The sequence below is a fragment of the Thunnus albacares genome, chromosome 20 (assembly GCF_914725855.1).
Source record: "Thunnus albacares chromosome 20, fThuAlb1.1, whole genome shotgun sequence".
NCBI lineage: Eukaryota > Metazoa > Chordata > Actinopteri > Scombriformes > Scombridae > Thunnus > Thunnus albacares.
This window is the reverse complement of record NC_058125.1, coordinates 5,358,245-5,376,854: the sequence shown is the minus strand read 5'-3', so window position 1 is coordinate 5,376,854 and position 18,610 is coordinate 5,358,245. Positions and strand designations below refer to the sequence as shown.

General features: G+C 40.8%; 4 protein-coding genes across 9 annotated transcripts in view; 2 read left to right on the top strand and 2 right to left on the bottom strand.

Annotated features, from left to right (window-relative positions):
• The first annotated feature begins 702 nt into the window (after positions 1-702).
• Positions 703-2,844, top strand: LOC122971203 (histone H3.3A). The gene is made up of 4 exons (XM_044337753.1): positions 703-814; positions 1,607-1,744; positions 1,857-2,010; positions 2,124-2,844. The coding sequence occupies exons 2-4, from the start codon at positions 1,617-1,619 to the stop codon at positions 2,250-2,252; spliced, it is 411 nt and encodes a 136-aa protein (XP_044193688.1). The 5' UTR covers positions 703-814; positions 1,607-1,616; the 3' UTR covers positions 2,253-2,844.
• Positions 2,364-11,534, bottom strand: si:ch211-250n8.1. Of its 5 annotated transcripts, XM_044337749.1 has the most exons (18): positions 10,217-11,534; positions 8,281-8,398; positions 7,994-8,161; positions 7,728-7,835; positions 7,364-7,439; positions 7,076-7,232; positions 6,810-6,858; positions 6,621-6,679; positions 6,347-6,382; positions 6,127-6,179; positions 5,878-6,010; positions 4,381-4,595; positions 4,251-4,296; positions 4,098-4,163; positions 3,594-3,653; positions 3,411-3,496; positions 3,063-3,157; positions 2,364-2,969 (listed from the first exon to the last, which is right to left on the bottom strand). In XM_044337749.1, the coding sequence occupies exons 3-18, from the start codon at positions 8,028-8,030 to the stop codon at positions 2,935-2,937; spliced, it is 1,311 nt and encodes a 436-aa protein (XP_044193684.1). In that variant the 5' UTR covers positions 8,031-8,161; positions 8,281-8,398; positions 10,217-11,534; the 3' UTR covers positions 2,364-2,934. The 5 variants fall into 5 exon arrangements, with proteins under 5 accessions (XP_044193684.1, XP_044193682.1, XP_044193686.1 ...); XM_044337747.1 differs by having other exon boundaries at positions 7,994-8,398; XM_044337751.1 differs by having other exon boundaries at positions 6,810-6,855; positions 7,994-8,398.
• Positions 9,685-16,056, top strand: zgc:194990 (uncharacterized protein LOC568410 homolog). Its single transcript, XM_044337752.1, has 10 exons — positions 9,685-9,857; positions 11,544-11,637; positions 11,771-11,869; positions 11,949-12,056; positions 12,162-12,320; positions 12,547-12,687; positions 13,019-13,070; positions 13,435-13,461; positions 14,499-14,525; positions 14,641-16,056. Exons 2-10 carry the CDS (start codon positions 11,575-11,577, stop codon positions 15,198-15,200), a joined length of 1,236 nt encoding a protein of 411 aa, XP_044193687.1. The 5' UTR covers positions 9,685-9,857; positions 11,544-11,574; the 3' UTR covers positions 15,201-16,056.
• Positions 16,057-16,094: 38 nt separating this feature from the next.
• itgb4 (integrin, beta 4) overlaps positions 16,095-18,610 on the bottom strand; it is a 28,207-nt gene continuing 25,691 nt past the window's right edge. For both annotated transcript variants that reach the window (XM_044337745.1, XM_044337746.1), the window contains exons 41-42: positions 17,684-17,803; positions 16,095-17,592 (exon numbers count right to left, since the gene is read on the bottom strand). In XM_044337745.1, coding sequence (XP_044193680.1) covers positions 17,462-17,592; positions 17,684-17,803 — 251 coding nt within the window. In that variant the 3' untranslated portion in view covers positions 16,095-17,461. The remainder of the gene's footprint in view (positions 17,593-17,683; positions 17,804-18,610) is intronic.

Below are 18,610 nucleotides of genomic sequence, written 5' to 3'. Positions count from 1 at the left end.
TATATATATATATATATATATATATATATATATATATATATATATATATGTATATATCATATGTATATTTCTTCTATATCTGAATGTACAAACAAAAAAGCTGTTAAAACATATAAACACTGTAAGCTCTACAGGATATTTATTTAACTACTTTATTACAACATTTAGTCCCCCTGGTGTGTTTGTGATTGTAGACTCAATTTGTATACACAAGGTGCTGTAAACTTGTTGCATACTTGTTTCAATAAAGCTGTTTAAAAAAACCCAAAGCAAAACAAAAAACGTCAACATCCAAGTCGTAATTACCACTGAGAAACTAGGATTTGTCTGCAAGCTCCGATATTTATATGATTTTGCCTGAAAACCTAACACATATGTGTCACCTATATGCCTCACATCAGCCAAAGAATGTCGTTCAATGTAATTAAATAGAATATAGTGATATATTGACCGTAACAACACAATCCCCTTGATGATATCAATTATTAATATCCCTGCGAAGCTCTATGTAATTATTGTATTTATTATAAAACACGAGAGTTTATCATACAATATCATAAATGCAGAGCTACATATATACAAGGAGCGTGATAAAGGTCACGTTTATGTATTTTGATTTGCTGCATCTAATTGGCTGTACCAACTGTCCATCTCGGAAAATGCACCAATGACCGTGTAGTGTTTTACAAGCATGACGTCACGACAAACTATTAAAGCTCGGCCTCAACCCCCACTCGTCACACATCGTTTTCTGCGGACGCAAACGACGAGCTACTAGCTCTGTGATTACTTCATATAAACCGAAGCCCTAAAGGTAAATATGACTTATTACTATGTAGACAATGTGTGTGAGTTCGTTGTCTTTACTGTGATGTGTATCGGGGCATAGTGATCCTGTTGACAGACGTTTGTTTGGCAGACAGGCGAACATGCTAACGGTAGCTAAAAATAGAACAATAGGATCTTTTACAGTTGACGTTTCTAGTGAAACAGCAGCGTTAGCTCACTGAAGTGAAACTGAAAACCTTGTTAGTAAGCCTACAGTTGGTGAGAATTACCAGTTGAGGTTGATGTTTGCTGCTTTTTATTGTTAAAAAGAGCCATTACCTAACCTAATTGTTAGTAAGCTAATGTTTTAGCTGAATGTCGCCTGGGGGTGAAATCAGAGAAAATGGCGAAGTGGGAAAGCAAAAGGCTGTCCGGCTGTGCTGGTACAGGCGCCGGCGCCGGCTGTGGAGCTTTAGCTGCCTCTGTCTTTGATAGCTGTGGGCCTCTGGATTCCTAATGTAAATCACGATGGCGCCATTTATCATTTGTAACAAACTTTATATACGTTAAATGTCTTTTTTTATTTTTATTTTAACCGCTTCGACGGTGACTGTAATTGGGGCCTGGCTGGTTTATCGGCGCACTTGAGCAAACCAGACGCCTCCTGACTGTGAATAGTCGGGGGGAGGGGCGCTGTGTTAAAGTGGCTAGCTGGGTTAGCATCTTAGCAATTCATAGGACATCTGAACGGTTGCTTGTGGTTGGTTCTACTACGTTTAGGGCTAAAAATAACATTACGATCAGTCCGGTTTAATATGTAACTCTTCTCTGCTTCTAGTAAGTACGAGATGGCCCGTACCAAGCAAACTGCCCGTAAATCTACTGGAGGTAAGGCGCCAAGGAAGCAGCTCGCTACCAAGGCAGCCAGGAAGAGCGCCCCGTCCACGGGTGGAGTGAAGAAGCCCCATCGTTACAGGTGTGTAGCACCGATACTTGAGTAAAAATGTATTTTCATGAAGTTAAATCTATGGCACACAATCTCTGATGTCCTATTGATTTGAATACTAAAATGTTCCACTGTTGTTCAGGCCTGGAACTGTGGCTCTGAGGGAGATCCGTCGTTATCAGAAGTCCACAGAGCTGCTTATCCGCAAGCTGCCCTTCCAGCGTCTGGTGAGGGAGATCGCCCAGGATTTCAAGACTGACCTGCGTTTTCAGAGTGCTGCCATCGGTGCTCTTCAGGTAAATATAAAATGTATTTAAATGCACTTCAGTGAGTAGTAGCAGCAGCTAGTGGGGTAGTACAAACAGTTGTTGCCGTGAACCTAATGTCATTTCTTTCATTCTTCTAACAGGAGGCCAGTGAGGCTTACCTGGTTGGTCTGTTTGAGGACACCAATCTGTGCGCCATCCACGCCAAACGTGTCACCATCATGCCCAAAGACATCCAGCTGGCTCGTAGGATAAGGGGAGAGAGAGCTTAAGTGGCTAGTGGCAGCATTGTCAAGATGATCCTATTTATCTTACCTAACCATTTTTTGTGGACACTTTTATTTCTTGGGTATTTTTTATAAGTTTTCTTTTTGGATTTTGTATTGTATTTTAGATTGAGACAATATGTCAACCATTCCACAAGCCTGAGTACACTTAGGGTAGTTGGAAATGTTGTGCAGTAGGAGTATCTACCTATTCCACCATGGGTTATGTAACCGTCATCATTGCCACCCCTCAACTTCTTGTGGGTATCAGGCTCCCTCTGGGGGATGGAGTTGTCTTTTTTGAAGCGAGGATGAATTCTTCACATCTTCCATGGGGGTCCAGGGTTTTCTTCACCCATCTACCATTTACCACAAAATGCCAGCATGTCTTGCTCAACAGGCCTCACTGCAGTGTCAGGATATCGTCTACTACAGCTGATACTCTACACTCGGTGAGAAGGAGCATGGCAGACCCCTCTGTATTTTTCTGGACTGCTTTTTACATGTTTTCCAACATAAAATCTTGGCAGCTACATTTAATACTATTTATGAAAATGTTGTCACATGTCTTTCTATTAAAGGTCTTTATCAGTAGAAAGCTTTTGTGTTCTGTAGTTGATTTAATCACACTGCAGTGTATAATCTTTGCACATTTATTTACAACAACACAATATTCACCACTGTTTTGTCATACAAACCACTCTGTATGCTTGAAACCAGTAGCTGTAAGGGAGGAAAAAAACAACACATACAGTTAGCTGCTTGGTATGTCATTAAATGGGGAATTATATAAGAGCTGAATAATTTATTTCTCACCAACACGGCAGACAATCTCTTCACACTCCTTGACGGTGCTGGCTCTGAGCACCACACAGCAGAAGCCGGTCGACTGAGGGGTTTCTGGGGAGTCTCTGTGAACAGAGCCAATCATATGCTTAGATGGCATCTGGGTCTGGCCAATGACAACAGAGCTGTAATGGCTTGGGTATTGCATCACCACACGGTATCTCTATGGAGGGGTGTGACCTAAACTAGAGTGGGCTTGGATTATCAGGGATGGGGTGGAAACAATTGGTGATTTCATAACCATTGTTTTGTTGGCATCTACTGAAAATCGATAATGGCTGTTTTGCACACAGTTTAGTATGTAAATATAATACTTACGCAACACAGAATGCAAATATTGTGTAGTCTGGTTGACTGTATCTCCCTACACATGATATCTCTGGATAGTGATGCTCAAACAGCTCCTGAGGAAATTGGACACGCAGAATAACATTCAGCATGTTATTAACTCTGATTGCTATCACATGCATGAATATGAATACAGCCCATGTGTCTACTCACCACTTTACTGCTTCTGTCTGTACATGTCAGATGTGTTTCCTTCAAATCTAAAAGCACTTCCTGTGAGACAAATGACAGTGTTGTTATTGACAAATAAGGCTGAATCCAAATTTCCAGACTTCAGAATAATAAGAAAAACAGAATAATCAAACTACTCTGCACACAATTCATGCGTTTTTCATTTTTGATGTTGGCCTATAAGTTTACTGATGAAGTGATGTTTATATTGCATAAATTGTTACCAATACCATGAATAACCATTTAGAAAAAAATCTGCAGAATGGGGTCAGGAATTTTTATTCATCACAGTGGAAATGAGTGAGGTCTTAAGTCCCGTCTAATAGCGCTGTTTATGCCCAGCAACCTCATACACACTTGACATGATGACAGCCAACACTGTATGACAACAGTCCACAAGGTTTCAGTCCACAGCATGGAGAGTTCAGACAGTCTCCAACATCCATCAGGGCTACACCCTCAGGCGGGGGGGAGTGGTTTAATTACCTGGCTAGGCTGGTTTTTCTGCAGCACCTGTGGAATAGCATGCTTCAGCACCTCCTTGCCTCCGAACTAACAAAGAATAAGACCAGTTATCAAAACACCATACATGTAAACACAACAACTGAACATACATAAAATTCTAAAGCAATTATTTACCAATCCGATGTTTGCTTTTCCCAAGAACTGCACAATGTACACAATCCTGCAGAGGAGAGGTGGGTTTTAATGTCAAGAGTACACTCGTCAAAACATTGTTTATCTTTTAAAGATATGATAACTGACTCGCCTTCCTTCTTTGAGACACTGTGACGGAGAATGCGTCTCGTCTTTGGCAGCTGACTGCTCGGAGGAAGCAGGACCGAGCTGCAGCGTGGGATTCTCCATCTTCAGGACACGCAGGAGTTTGATGACAGGCCGATACACCGTCCCGTCCTGGGCCCGCCATCGCAGAATACGGATGGACAGAGGGCGGCCCTTCAGCCGAGACATAACCATGCTCGCCTGACAAAGCAGATAACAATTCTTAAACACTGATATGTTGCTATTCTGTGTGCATCAACTTCTGAGGCTTGCAGCAAGAAAATGTAAACACAATCCTGAGACTAGCAGGGTTTTCTAATCACACTTGTAAAGTTTGTCAAGGGTGTGACTGGCCAGTGTCTTATGGGTTCAATGAAAATGAGAACACGCACTCAGAATGTGAGCTGCACTATCTGTCCCTAAAGAACATAATTATGTGCATATATCACACGGCTCATTTGAAAATCATTTGGTTCTCCACACATAGAGCCTCCTGTACTGACAGCTGCAGTAGACCTGTTGGTCTGGAGATGCTCTTACATATTGTTAAATGCAATATTTCCCAGAAAACACATACAAATATGAAAACAGGTCACATTACATCTAGCTCATTTTATACAAATAAAAAAATCACTTCCTCACTATTTTCATTATACACATGTTCTGTTTTAGGTTTTGGATTTATTGTAACTTCAAGTGAGGTCATGTTTACTGTGTTATCAAGAAGAGTCCGGCACACACCCACGCAGGTGTTTAGTTGTTCTGGCTGATTAGAGTTCTGCTCAGGTTGGGTGCAGCCGTGCTGGGAATTGTGTAATGTCACCAGACTACATGTGTTAATACTAATGATCAGTTGTTCCCCCTCACTGCTACCAGAAAACTAACAGTCTGTACACAATTTTAAGTGGAGGTCTAATCAGGGAAAATCAGTGAAAACACCTGTGAGGTTGAGTGTGGTGGCTTTAAACTCGTGCTACAGACATTTTGACATGTCACAGTAGGAAACACACAGGTGTAAATAATAGAATTAATGAAATTTAGCTGCTTCAGTATCAGGGTCCTGGTATTGTGCATGCTGGCTCACTGGGACACTTTGAGCAGAATGGAACCGTCAGTAATATAGTTAGTAACACCTGTGATTTTTCTACTATGATGTATATATCTACTGTGAAAAAGGCTTATCGTAACCTGCCATCAGGTGACATGCAAGGTCGTTAGGTACCTAACGAGGTCTTTAAATCTTTAAAGAAGCCCTCAATTCAAAGCTCTGTGTGTTCTGTGATGCCTCAAATGTGGGCTGCTTATATATCAGCATTTTTTGCAAAATACTAAAAGACAAGCCAGGTGTTTAAAAAAATCAAAAAAAAGGTTTTTATCTATATCTACACTGTGGTGACACAGAGAGAGCAACAGATAATGTCTATGAAAATGTCAGGGGTTGTTACTTGAATATTTAACATTGCGTGTTCCAGGATTTTCTTACCTGTCCGATCTTTGAATTCCTCAGCGAGGTGCCATTGATCTCATCAATAATGTCACCAGGAGAGGTGAACTTGTCAACATGAGCCTGGGTACCAGGCATCAGGTCAAGGATGAAGACGCGCCCACTGAGATACCTGACACACACACGCACACAGAGACACAGAGGAAGGATGCTGATGATGTATAGATCTATTTAATAGCAGACACACTCAGTGGAATCAGAATATGTTGCAAAGTAGTGGATACAAACCTCAACACCATCCCTATCTCCCGACAAGGCACTACTTCATATACGTCACACACCTGGAAACATATACAAACAATCAGCAGACCATCTCTCACGCTCTACTGTTTTCATTCCAGCTTGGGAGATTTTTCCACAGCACCTACATTCCCCATGGCCGATAAAGCTGTAATAATATTGCTGTGATACTGCAATGAGGCAGTGAACAATAATCATTGTTTCTTACCGGTAGAAGCCAGCTCTCATCCAGAAAACTGCAATTCTGTACGGAGACAGGTGGTTATAATTGTAGAGGCATACACATCATCATGGTTCTGTTGCCACAATAACATGAGGAACATGATTTCAAAGTGATTTGAAGAATAGTTTCATTCACCAAATAATGGTGATGGTTCTATTTTGGGGAAAAGAACACTCTGGTTTTGAAATTGTGATGAAAAGGGATCTACACTGCATTTGTAGGTTGTTATTCATTGGCATAAACATGGATAAATTCTGACCTCCATGTCCAGTTTGAACTCCATGTGAGTGAGGACCAGCAGCAGCGACATGAAAGGCTCTGGAAGAGGGAAAACAGAGGACTGTTGTTGATGCTGGAGGCCAAATGTCAGTGATGACAGCTATTTCCTTAGCTTTGCTTGAGCTAATGTATTTAGTGGAAACAATCAGATCAAATAAAAAGGCCTCACCCACAAATTCCTCATTCCTGAGGATTGAGACAGCCGGGCTGTACCACTGCTGGGGAGAGAAACAGTATGATTCCTCAGCAGTAATTTAATTTATTTCACTCTGTGAAAGACTATTATTTCACTCTAAAATGTTGACCATCTTTAGCACTTGGACCCTGGCCCATGGCCCATGCCCTGGACCCTGCCCAGGGCATCTAACAGTGCCAGGAAAAACACACATATGAATTAATTTCTAAATATATGGTAATATAATAAATGTATCTGACCTCCAGGACTCTGGGTGTGTGCAGCAGGTGTGTGATGAACTGTGGGAGGGCCTTGCGACTGAGAGCCAGTCTGAGCAGGTAGCGCCCTCGGCCCTGAGCTGAGAGCAGCTTCCTGCAAACTTTAGTCTGCTCCACCGCCAAAGACACAGCAGACAGCCTACACACACACACACACATACATACACACACACACACACACACACACACACATACACACAGCCCTTAATGACACTGTAAGAATGTCCATCGTGTTCCCATAATCAGTTAATCTAAGCAGGATGTTGTTACCTGCCACAGGCATCTTGCTGGGGAAGCTGCTCAAAACACTGCCAGTAGTCTCTCTGTACTAAACTGATAACTGGCTCTGGAGAGAAAGAAAACAAACACTTAGTCCATGCTGTATTTCACACATAATGCTTCAGATAATTCATTATTACAATCTTTAAGATATACTAAATTATGCCCCCAAACATAGTGTTTTATACAACAATTACAATCATTTGAAGCATAAACTGACATCTCAAAATATGTGTGTGTGTGAATGACAGGTATACAAGTGTGCATTATATTTTCTCAGCAATATGTGCATTTTAACAAATGTATACAAATGTGGTATGTTTTACATTTAATAAGAGCAGATATTAATACTGACGTTGGAGCCCCTTCCTGAGGACCAGCTCAAGAAGCTCACAACAGGAGGCGAGGTGAGGGTTGGTGTCTGTCACCGTCTCTCCATCTGACTGCAGGTTCAGGACACACACTGGGTGGGAGGAAAAAAAAAACAACAGGACTGGCAGTGGATCTGTTGTCGGTCTGCAAAAATACACAGCTGTTCTCCATGCAACCTGCGTGATCATCGCCTATTCCTGTGAAACTGAGACGATGAACCAATCACATCGCGTTATTACGGGTCCTTACCTTTGAGAGTGCCGAGTAGAGGGTCTTTAGGTGCCATGATGTGGGAACAGCTGTGAACGGAGGCTGTCGCTAACAACAGCCTGCTGTCATTTCAGCACACTGCACACTGTAATCACACTTCCGTGTGGTCTGCCTAACATACCGAGACACCCTCCCTGTCCACAGCACCTGACTCACACACACACACACACACACACACACACATACATACAGAGAGAGAGAGATACTGCGTGTTTACTTAGTCTTTGAAACAAATACCAAAGATAAAATGATCAAATCAAGATCACCTGCGGCGAGACTTTACAGACGCTCCTGCGCCGGAGCCTTGAAATAATATTGAGATATGTTTGTTGACTGTGGTGACATCTGCTGTTCAGCCTCCAAACACAAGAACCATCCGGCTGCCTGCAAAGACTCGGTGTACATTCAAGTCTTATTTCCATATATATACACACACAACACCACAATACTTTCTTTTAGATTAAAAAGTAGCTAACGCAGAGCTGCGGTCACGGTTCTCGTTCTGTGAATATAAAACTTCTATCAAAATAAATAGATGAACTAAACACCACAAAACCTTTACAGCTAATGTAAATAATGTCAGAGGATAAAATTACGTCTCGATAGAAATGTAATAATATGGTAATATTATTAAGAAACGATAAATTAAATAAAAAAGAATATGGCATTTTAAATAAAACCAGTATATAATCCTATAGGATTATAATATTGTAATAATTTACAGATGATCCTATAGGATTATAAATGATCAAAGTACAACATTTTGGAACTATAGGTCCTTTTGGACTTTTATAAGACTTACTTAAAGGATTATTGTGACGTTAACCCTCATCCTCCCAACATATTTAATATACAAGGACTACTGACTGGGGGCCCCAAAGACCCTAAGAATAAACAACCATCATAGCAAAATGTTAACTTATTTCTTCTCAAAACATTATTAGTTATGTAATTAATGTCATCTGGGGAAAAAACGGATTATTATTATTTTAGGAAAGTTAGAGTTTATTCGCATATTGTGTAAAACGAAAGTATATACTTTTTTTTAATACAAATTGCAGCGTTTATCCCAGGTAGTCTTTCCACAAAGCTTTCAAAATAACTGACAGGGTGCCCCTAAACCCCCCTGATAGTGTGTGATACTTTAAATCAGGACCCATGGCAAACATGAAATCATTAAATAGTTCCGTCTATTAAAACTGCATTTTGACTGGGGTCCCCCAGGACCCCAATGCATTGGTATTTTTAAAAAGCACCAATTAAAACAGAAACAGAAAACAATGATATGAAGTTATTAGGAGCAAAGGGACAAAGTCGTGAAAAATTGGAATGATAGAATAAAGCACCTGTGAGATATGACAAAACGTATACCTCTGGGGTCTGCGGGAACCCCAGTTGGTAGGATTAATGTTAATCATATATAAATCACGTAAAATTGAATTGAATTGGAAATTTCTTTTGGAATCCTTCAGGACTTTTTAACCATAAGCAGGAGACAGTTACTGAATATTGGTATTAGTGTTGGCAGTCAACCAGCACTTTATTTAAACCGTTTACTTTGCATTTTTAGCGGTGTTTAACTCAGTTAAATCTAAACAGCAGTCCAGTATAGAGGCTGGACCTCCTGGCTGCAGCAGGTGTCTGCAGCGACCTCTAGCGGCGCTGCTGCCGCGGAGGCAGCGCTGATAAGAGCGCGCGCTCCTCCTGCTGTCGCACACAGGTGAAGTGTGGAGGCAGCGGAGTGTCTCTCAAGATGCTGATAAATTAGTCCGAGTTTGGCGAGAAAAAATACAGAGGAGCAACGCAAAGTTATCTACTGAAAGGACTCTTCTCTCACAAAAAGGTCAGAATTGAATTTTTTCCACAAAATGTCCGCTTGAATGCATTTTCCCGTGCAGATATTCCGTCGGTTGAACTGAGCCACTGCCCAGAGTCGTTAATTAAAAGACAAACATTAGGCTGTCTGCCTCATCTGCACGAGGGCCGTTTATTTGTAGCATAAACATTTATCAAGATACATTTTGACGACGACATATTGTACAGTATAACCCCAAAAGTGTGTAGATATATTTTAATATTCTTTCAGTTTTTATAAAATGGCCTATCTCCCATTATGTGTGTTTGTGCGTTTGTGTGTGTGTGTGTGTGTGTGTTTGTATTATTGTGCGCAGCCTATTGTGACGCTGTTTGTGTTGATGCTACCTCGCAAGCAGAGGTTGTTCTGTCGGTCCCGATATAGAAAGTCACTACCTGCAGTTGCACAGTAATGGCTCCGGTGGTAATCCTGGATTTCCTCTAATCTTTTAGCTCCTCTCCACCACACACAGCTCTTCTGTCACCTACACCCTCTGCCTCCACCTCCTAAAATAAAACCTCTATGTAACCAGGAGTGAATATTTAAAAAAGAAAATCTCCACAGTTTGAATAGGATGCCATGCAGTGGAGTGTGGTTCTTCCCATTTACTCTGAAACGTATTTCAGTCTGATCCATACTGTATCTACTTGATTAGTTAACAAGCTCTGACACAGCTTGTCCTCTTCCTTTCCTGCACGTGTCATGGCCTCTGTGGGCTAAAGTTAACCACACTGTCATTTGGATCATTTCCATTAATGACTTTTATATTCTGCCTCATTTATTTATGTGAAATATGAATAAAACAGTCAATTTTTCATCATTGATCATCATGGGCAAAACAGCCTTTGTATGCATTATTAAAAGCATTAATGTATTTCCTCTATGCTGACAGATCAGTCATTTTACTCACTAAAAGCTAAACTTTCAGTCCTGCCTTTAGTTGGATACAATTTTTTGGATACTGTCCTCAAACTCCCAACACCATTTATGCTTTTCAGTCTTTGCAAAATCAATACCAGCATCCTTTGGCTCAGCTGCCACTCCTACATCACAAAAAGAACAGCAAATCCCTTCAACGCATCAAACTGGCGCGCAGGGGCGGACTGCTGAATCAACAGCAAACCGGTCCAACGATCCCCCGCCCGCACCCACCGCAGTGTTTTAAAAAGTGCTCTGCGCTGCTGTCTCAGATCTCCTTGGAATAAATTTCTAATTTCAAGCCCATGATCGAGGTGCATCGACCCACATGCATCAGGAAATCCTGTTACTGTGCAGTTTTTCTTTTTGGGTTGTTTCTATATTGTTTCTCTCTTTCACTGTGTGTGTTTGTGTGTGTGTGGGAAGGTTTTCTTTTTTCACTCCACTATCAATGTACGGTCCCTCTTTTCTCCTCCTCCTCCTCCTCCTCACCTAATCGTAGCTCTGGGTGCCTCATTACGAGCTCTCTGTGGACAATTGAGTGCAGAGCTGTAATGAAAGTTCTGCAGTGTTTTTTCTCTCTCTCTCTCTCTCTTTGTATACACATACATACCATTTGCCACCTCTCATAAATTACCCGCTTCTGCTCTCTCATCGATTTGTGTGGGCGACGAGAGCCTAGTCAGCTGCAGTTTAGCTCCAGCTCTTGACAGCGTGAGTGCCAGTGTGCTAAAGCTTTTTATTATTGTACCACAGGGCATCAGCCTCTCTCTCTCCAGCTGCCAGCATGATGAAGGACTGCCTGCAGTTCCTTATCGAGCCGGCCAAAAAGCTCAAGATCCGACTCAAGGTACAAATATACGACTCTGCTCTCCTCTGATAGAAATGTTTGAGTGCTAAAAGTGCTAAAGTAGTACGCCTCACTCCGAAATGTGCTTCAAGTCATATTTTTTTCCTTTTCATCTCCTGTTTCTTTGCTCCAGGAGTCTCGTAAGCGAGTGAAGCTCGAGAAGAAAGAGCCGCTGGTGGAAAGTCAATTATTTATTATGGAATTGGCCCGAGAACTCAACAAAATTTGCCAGGTAAGCTCTCCTACTCTCTCCTCTCTTGCCGTCACACGAAATCACAAACACTTGTTTATAATATCTCTCTTTACCCCAGAGGTCAAGCATCCTCGGCCATATCTGGACCAGCGAGGACATCTGGCCGGCAAGCGTGTGTCGCGACTTCATCGTAGAATGGGCTGCTGTGCTGGAGACAAGAGTGCAGGTACAAATACGTTCCACAGCGGGCGCTGCTGTGCATGTCACAGATCACTCCATCAGTTTTATGCTCCCTGCGTGTCCTGCTCATGTTTTAATGTTTCTTCTGCAGCCTAGAATCACCCCGTCTGACTACCAGTATGAGAAGCCGGAGAAGAAGGACTGGAAGGGGCACCTCCTCTGCATCCTGGAGGCAGGGGGGGAGTGTGACATGGGGCCTCATAAAAGGGTCATCATGGACTGGACACGGGAGATTAAAAGCAGGCCCCAGGTGACTATACAATGGTGGATGTTGAGGATAATATATGCCAGCTTTGTCTTGCGGCGACTGGGTGGCTGGTCGGTGATTAGTTTGACCCAGTTCACTCCTTGCATCTGATAAAGATGATTAAGCTAAACCCTGCCCTTGGCGATCATCCAGTAATACTTGTAATATGCTGGAGCTTTTTATGATGTTTTATGTTATATTCTTTCCCTCTTTAACTTCTTCTGTCCAGCCCACCGTCTGGCCAGGCGAGCCTGTGCTCATGATGCTCGACGACCTGGAGTTCCAGTGGAAGAGGGGCCGTCTGCCCAACCTGCTCCCAGCCGTGGAGCTCATCATACTGGCTGTGTTGAACGCTGACAACCCTGTCAAGGTCTGGATCTCTGTCAATATGTTTCACTGATTATATGGAGTCAAATATTCACCTTGTTCCAGGACCAAGAAAGAAATTGATTCTCTCTTCTCTCCTCTTGAATTAATTACCAGTGATCAGATAGGCAGTTTGCTGATTTAATTAAAAGGTTAAAGGATTGAAAACATGAGAAATTTGCATGATGCAGTCAGCTCAACAATGTAAAGACTGAAGCACGATGTATATACATGACACCCAGACAGATAAATCTCATTATCTCATAGTTCAACTCACCTTGGCTTTGTCTTTATGTCTCCACTGTCTGCCTCTACATGTGTATGTATGTGTACAGGAGGATGTGACTAAGCAGTGGCTGATGAGAAAGCAGAAGAGCCAGAGGACTGGTGAGTGGAGCTGTAAGAGATCACTTCATGCGTCTCTTGTTAACAAACAAAAGAAAGTGTTAAAGATAAAGAGCAACAAAGAAAAGGCTCCCTTAAAAGAATTCACATGATAAATAACTCCTACAGTCAGCACTGCAGACTTTGAAGAGCCTTTCAAATGTGTGAATTGCTATTGATCATACAAGGACGTGTGCATACAGAAGCACTATCGACTTAATCAGCCTCCTGACTAGCAGTGAAAAAACTTTGAGTCATTTCCATTAGAAGTAATCAGGATTTATATGTGATTAAAGGATGGATTTGGGTGATGAATGAAACACTTGATTGTTTCCTTGTAATCAAAGTAATCACTTTCTTCTTTCAGACGCTGTCCGATACATCCCCCACAGCGGTAAGTGGAAATCCTAGCTACTGTGGAATTGAACTATGCTGAGATGAAATCAGTTTGTAGAGTCTGTAGGGCTGTAACTAACAATAGCTTTCATTACTGATTATTCCGTTTGTTGAGGCAGGATGATATAGATAAGATGGAGATTTAAAATCTGTATCACATTCACTTTTCACAGATAAATAATACATTTGTTCAAAAATTGTAGATAATTCAATAAATTTGGGTTATTGTTCACCCTACTGTAAGTTACAGTATTTTGTAGATTAATTAAGTTTGCCTATAAAATGTTAGAAAATAGTGGAAAATGCCCATCACAAAATTTCAGAATCCAATGTGATGCTTTTGTTTTGTCTGACCAACAGTTCAAAACTCAAAAAGTATTCAATATACGATTAAATAGAACACAGAAAAAAATAGTAAATCCTCACACTTGAGAAGCTGAAACCAGCCATTGTTTGTCATTTTTGCTCGATAATTGACGATTCAGTAAATGTCCATTAATCAACTAATCACCTGAAATAACTTTGACTGATTTTAAACCCGCATCAATTAAATTTTTTTTGGCAGCAGAAACAAGCCATAAACACAACACTGACATTTATCACCTTATAAAGTTGATATGACTCAATAAAGGTTTAATATACAAATCCAATATTCACTCTCCTTTAAGCTCAGTTTCGGTCTCCACCAACTCCTGGGGGAAATATTTGGCTCTTGAGCTGCTAAATGCTCCACTATTTTCACCCGCTACTTGTCTGTCATCTGGTGCCGGGCAGGTCATGTAAAGTGGGTTTTTTAAAAGGGTTTTCAGAGCTTTGTACTGACACTGATGAGAGCAGTGAGACTGAATCATTACAGTTTAGTTAAATGAAACGCTTCATAAAGCTGAGGGAAACTGCCGCGTTAGGTGATCATTCTCTGTGGGCTCATCACTACGAAAATCACTTTTCACATTATACACAGTCTTTTGATCTGTTATTAATTTAAAAATATTTATTCAAGCAGGTTTAATAAGTTTCTCTTCTTTTTCTTCACAGTGTGGAATTGGATTTGTGATGCAGCAGGTATGAAAACCTTCTGCCATGAAATCACTTTAATACTCTCTGCTCTTTATCAGCATACTTCTGTTATTAGATTTTACAATTTGTAATCTTTCCTTCCTGCTATGTGACTCCACAGAGGACGTCACCCTGGATTCAGAGTCAGCCAACCCAGACCTGCTCATCTCCAGTGATGAGAAGCGCATGCGGTGCGGTCTGGAGCGCCAGGATGTCCCGCAGTGCCATCAGCGCTTTGATGGATGGTGGTGCGCAGTGGGCCAGGAGGGCTACGTCTCCGGACGCCACTACTGGGAGGTGGAGGTGGGCGAGCGGGACTGGCGGTTGGGTGTGGCCAAGGCATCCGCTGTGAGGAAAGGCTTCCGCTCACTCAACACAGATACAGGCTACCTGACCCTCCGTCTGGAGAGGGGCACGGATCTGAAAGCTCTAACAGTGCCCGCCACCTCGCTGCCACAAAGCCTGGTGCCCAGGAAAGTCGGAGTGTACCTGGACTATGAGCAGGGTCAGCTGTCCTTCTATGATGTGGAGAAACGCTCCCACCTGTACACCTACAACGAGAACTTCACAGAGGAACTGTACCCCGTGTTCGGGACTGTGGAGGTGGTCAAAGACCTGGTGATCAGGCCTGCAGACGTCAGACAGCCGTGCCTCTGCCCCGGGCCCTGCCTCTGGAACTGAACTGCTTAACACACAACACTCTTCAGTTCAGTCATGATCCCCAGCAACCCACTGAGTCTGTGCGTTTATTCTGGTCCATTAATATTTGAATCCTGTTTGTTTGTTTGTTGTTCTGGGCTAGAAGTCTGACTCAGTTTGCGGGTTGCCTTGTGAGATCAGGAACAAGAACCAAGAATCGTTCTGCATTACACTTTCTGTTACTCTGCCTTCATGGAGACATATTGGTGACTGTTTGTATTGTAAAGATTCATATTTTAATGCTGTAAAGTCAAAATCTCAAAAACAGCCTTGTTTTTAGCTGACTGGCAAAGTTTTTTTGTACTGTCCAATAAGGTTTGAAATAGTTTTAGATGTCCAAAAGATTGTTGGAATTTCATATGCTACAAAGAACCTATCTTGTCTTTTTCATTTTGGTGTTAAGATATAAACAACATAACTGGAGTTGCAAGGTTTTCACAACAGTGGTATGAAAATGTATTTTTTGGTTTTGGATTTTTATTATTAATGCTTAGAGATTTAAAAAACTTGCAAACTAACATCAGAAAATGTAAATGTGTTATAAGAGCATGAAGGCACTGTGAAAGAATGTGCGACCAGCTTACTTAGAGCCTCGGTGCAGTTACACAGTGCTGTTGATGAGGGCTTGCCAACATGCACATGCAGATAATTACAGCCTGGGTTAACGCATGTGAACAGTTGATTCTCACTCTGTTTGCTTCTTTGTCTCAAGCTTCCTGCAAAGATTTTTTTGTCAGGCACGAGCTTGTTTTCGCAGCTGTGTTTATTTTTATGTGTGGAATATTAAGATGGTAATGTTTTTTTCCTCCAAACACCAATAAATGAACTGTAAATGCTCTGTTTTGTTTTTAGACATAATTTTATATGTAACACAAATGTCTTTATTTCAAATCTTTATTAAGTGCAATAGAATTGACATACAAGAAAAGACAAAAACACTTTAAAAAATAAAAAGTTAAGGTCAAATGCTTAAAAATAAGTGATACATGTTGAGATAAAATTCATGAATATTTTAGTGATCCTGTTTTTGGTGAAAAGTTTATCAACATAAGGCTTTCCCCACAAAAAGAGTCCTCTCAAAATATGATTTACAAAAGTGTTTTCAACAAAAACGTAGTCAAAATACAGTAGGACTTGACTATATTCCTGCAATGAAGCAAATACAATCTTTCTGTCTTTACATACCATTTCTGCAAAGATATTATTGTTCAAATGTTAATCTACTCAAAATTCAAAAATAAATCGGCCTTGCAGAGTACAAAAATACATGAAAAGTGTCAATTTGAAGCAGTGTTTATCACATTTGAGTATAAAACATCTATTGAAATGCAAAACTGTTACATCTAATAGATTTTTAATTTTTTGTCTGTATTGTTTAATTATGTCCCTTGTCAGTAAGAAATGAGCGACACAAGCATGAACCTGTGTTTGTGGAAATACCTCTATATTTGGCATTGAATTCAATGTCAGTATGCTTAAGTAAAAATCTTAAGTAAAAAAAAGTATTAAATACATTAATCTATGTTTAGGAAAAAAAACTTTATCATACTTTAATATAATACAAATCTATGAACAAAAATCCCAAATACACCACGTAATACTCTCAATCAATCACTCAGGATAAAACCACATGGGTGAAAATGATGAACCTTAAAAGCTTCCAAGACAATCTCCAAACCAATTTCTCCTGCAAACAAGCATTTCAACAAGACTGATAGGTTTTCAATCAAAACACATCAAACACAGACAAAACATCTCTTATAGACAGGTGGAGGGCAGGAGATGAGGGGAGAAGGTCACTTTGGATTACTGGACCTCAGTCAGATTACTGGCCTGTGCTGGCCTGATTTAAAGCCCCAGTGTGTGTTACCAGATCTGATCCGGCAGAGGGAGTGGAGTCTAACAGTAAATGATTTGCATACTGGAAAGAAACGAATGAAATGCATAAGAAGCAACAGTGAAAATGAATGTAAATGTTAAACTGAACCTCATCTAAGGAGGAGAGTGGCCACAGTTTGTAACAGGCATGAGAGAACGGCCTCCTCTCCATCTATTTATTATATGGAATGTTTTTTTGGTCACAGGATCTCACACCCACACACACACATACGTGTGAATACATACATTGATCACGTGTGTGTTCTCTGAAGCTGACTCTTTTTAAAAGAGAATCTCAGATATGATTCCTCATCATATTTGGACCTTTGGGTGTTCATTTATGTTAAGTTAAATAAGCGCAGATCTTAAGATTCATATAACATCTTCTTTGTGACAGTACTTCCTGCCATGACGCTCCTCTGAACCACTTCCTTAGTGACCTGCCGGGTCACCATGCCGCTGGTCTCTGTGTGCTGTGTGGTCATCATCATCCCATCTGTTTGAGAAGAGCAGTTGGTATTAATGTGTGAATATGTTTTATTTATGTCTTTAGGAGAACAGAAATTAAACTAAAACTTCATGTGTACCTGAGAAGAAGGGGTCGTTGAGCATGGTGTGGGAAACGGTGGTTCGTGTGTTGACTTCTGTTGGCATTTGGAAAACTTCCCTCCTTGTCATTGATTGGCTGTTGTACTGAGACAAAGCGCCTACAGGGGGGGATGATAGAAAGAAATGCAGATGTTAGTATACTGCTATGTACTAAAATGTAAGAAATGATAAGAAAGTGATAGGAAGGCTTAACCGGGTATTGTATAATGTTGAAATCTTGATAATGTAGTTTAATGGTGACTACATAATCATGTAATGGAAATTTTAGGCCATTTACGACGGTCATATCAGTTGCTTTGGTCCATAGCATGAAATCTAAGAAATGACTCGTCAGATTGCTATGAGCTTTGTATGGACATTTGTGATATATAGAGGATTATTCCGTATTTTCGATTTTGTTGACCTCCTGGCCTTCCACATCAAAATTTCCCCTTGACTGAGGGGCTCACTAAGTTTTCCAAAAAAATAAATAAATACTGGCCAAATTTCTAAAACATTTGCTATTGAAATTCATGGTCCCCAGAGGATGAGTCTTTTTGTCAGGTTTTACAAAGGGTGACCCCTTCAACCTTAAGGCGCCATCCTCAGGTCAAATTGTGAGGTTTTTATACAAGATGTTAGAATCTAAAGGCTTTATTTCCATGAAAAATACTGTAAATATTCATGGTCCCCAGAAGATGAACCATTATGTTTTGTCCAGTGCTAATTCTTTTCCATTTCCAATGTACTCATGGATGTCCAGACAACTAATACTGGATTACGTTGATACTGAAGAAAAAAATTTGATGACTCTCAGGCAAGTTCTGGTCTTTTTTGTATGATTTATGGACATTTATTCATGATGGACATTCGATTCCAGAGATACCCTCAGAAAATGTGTCACACTGAATCTAAAAATATTTTAT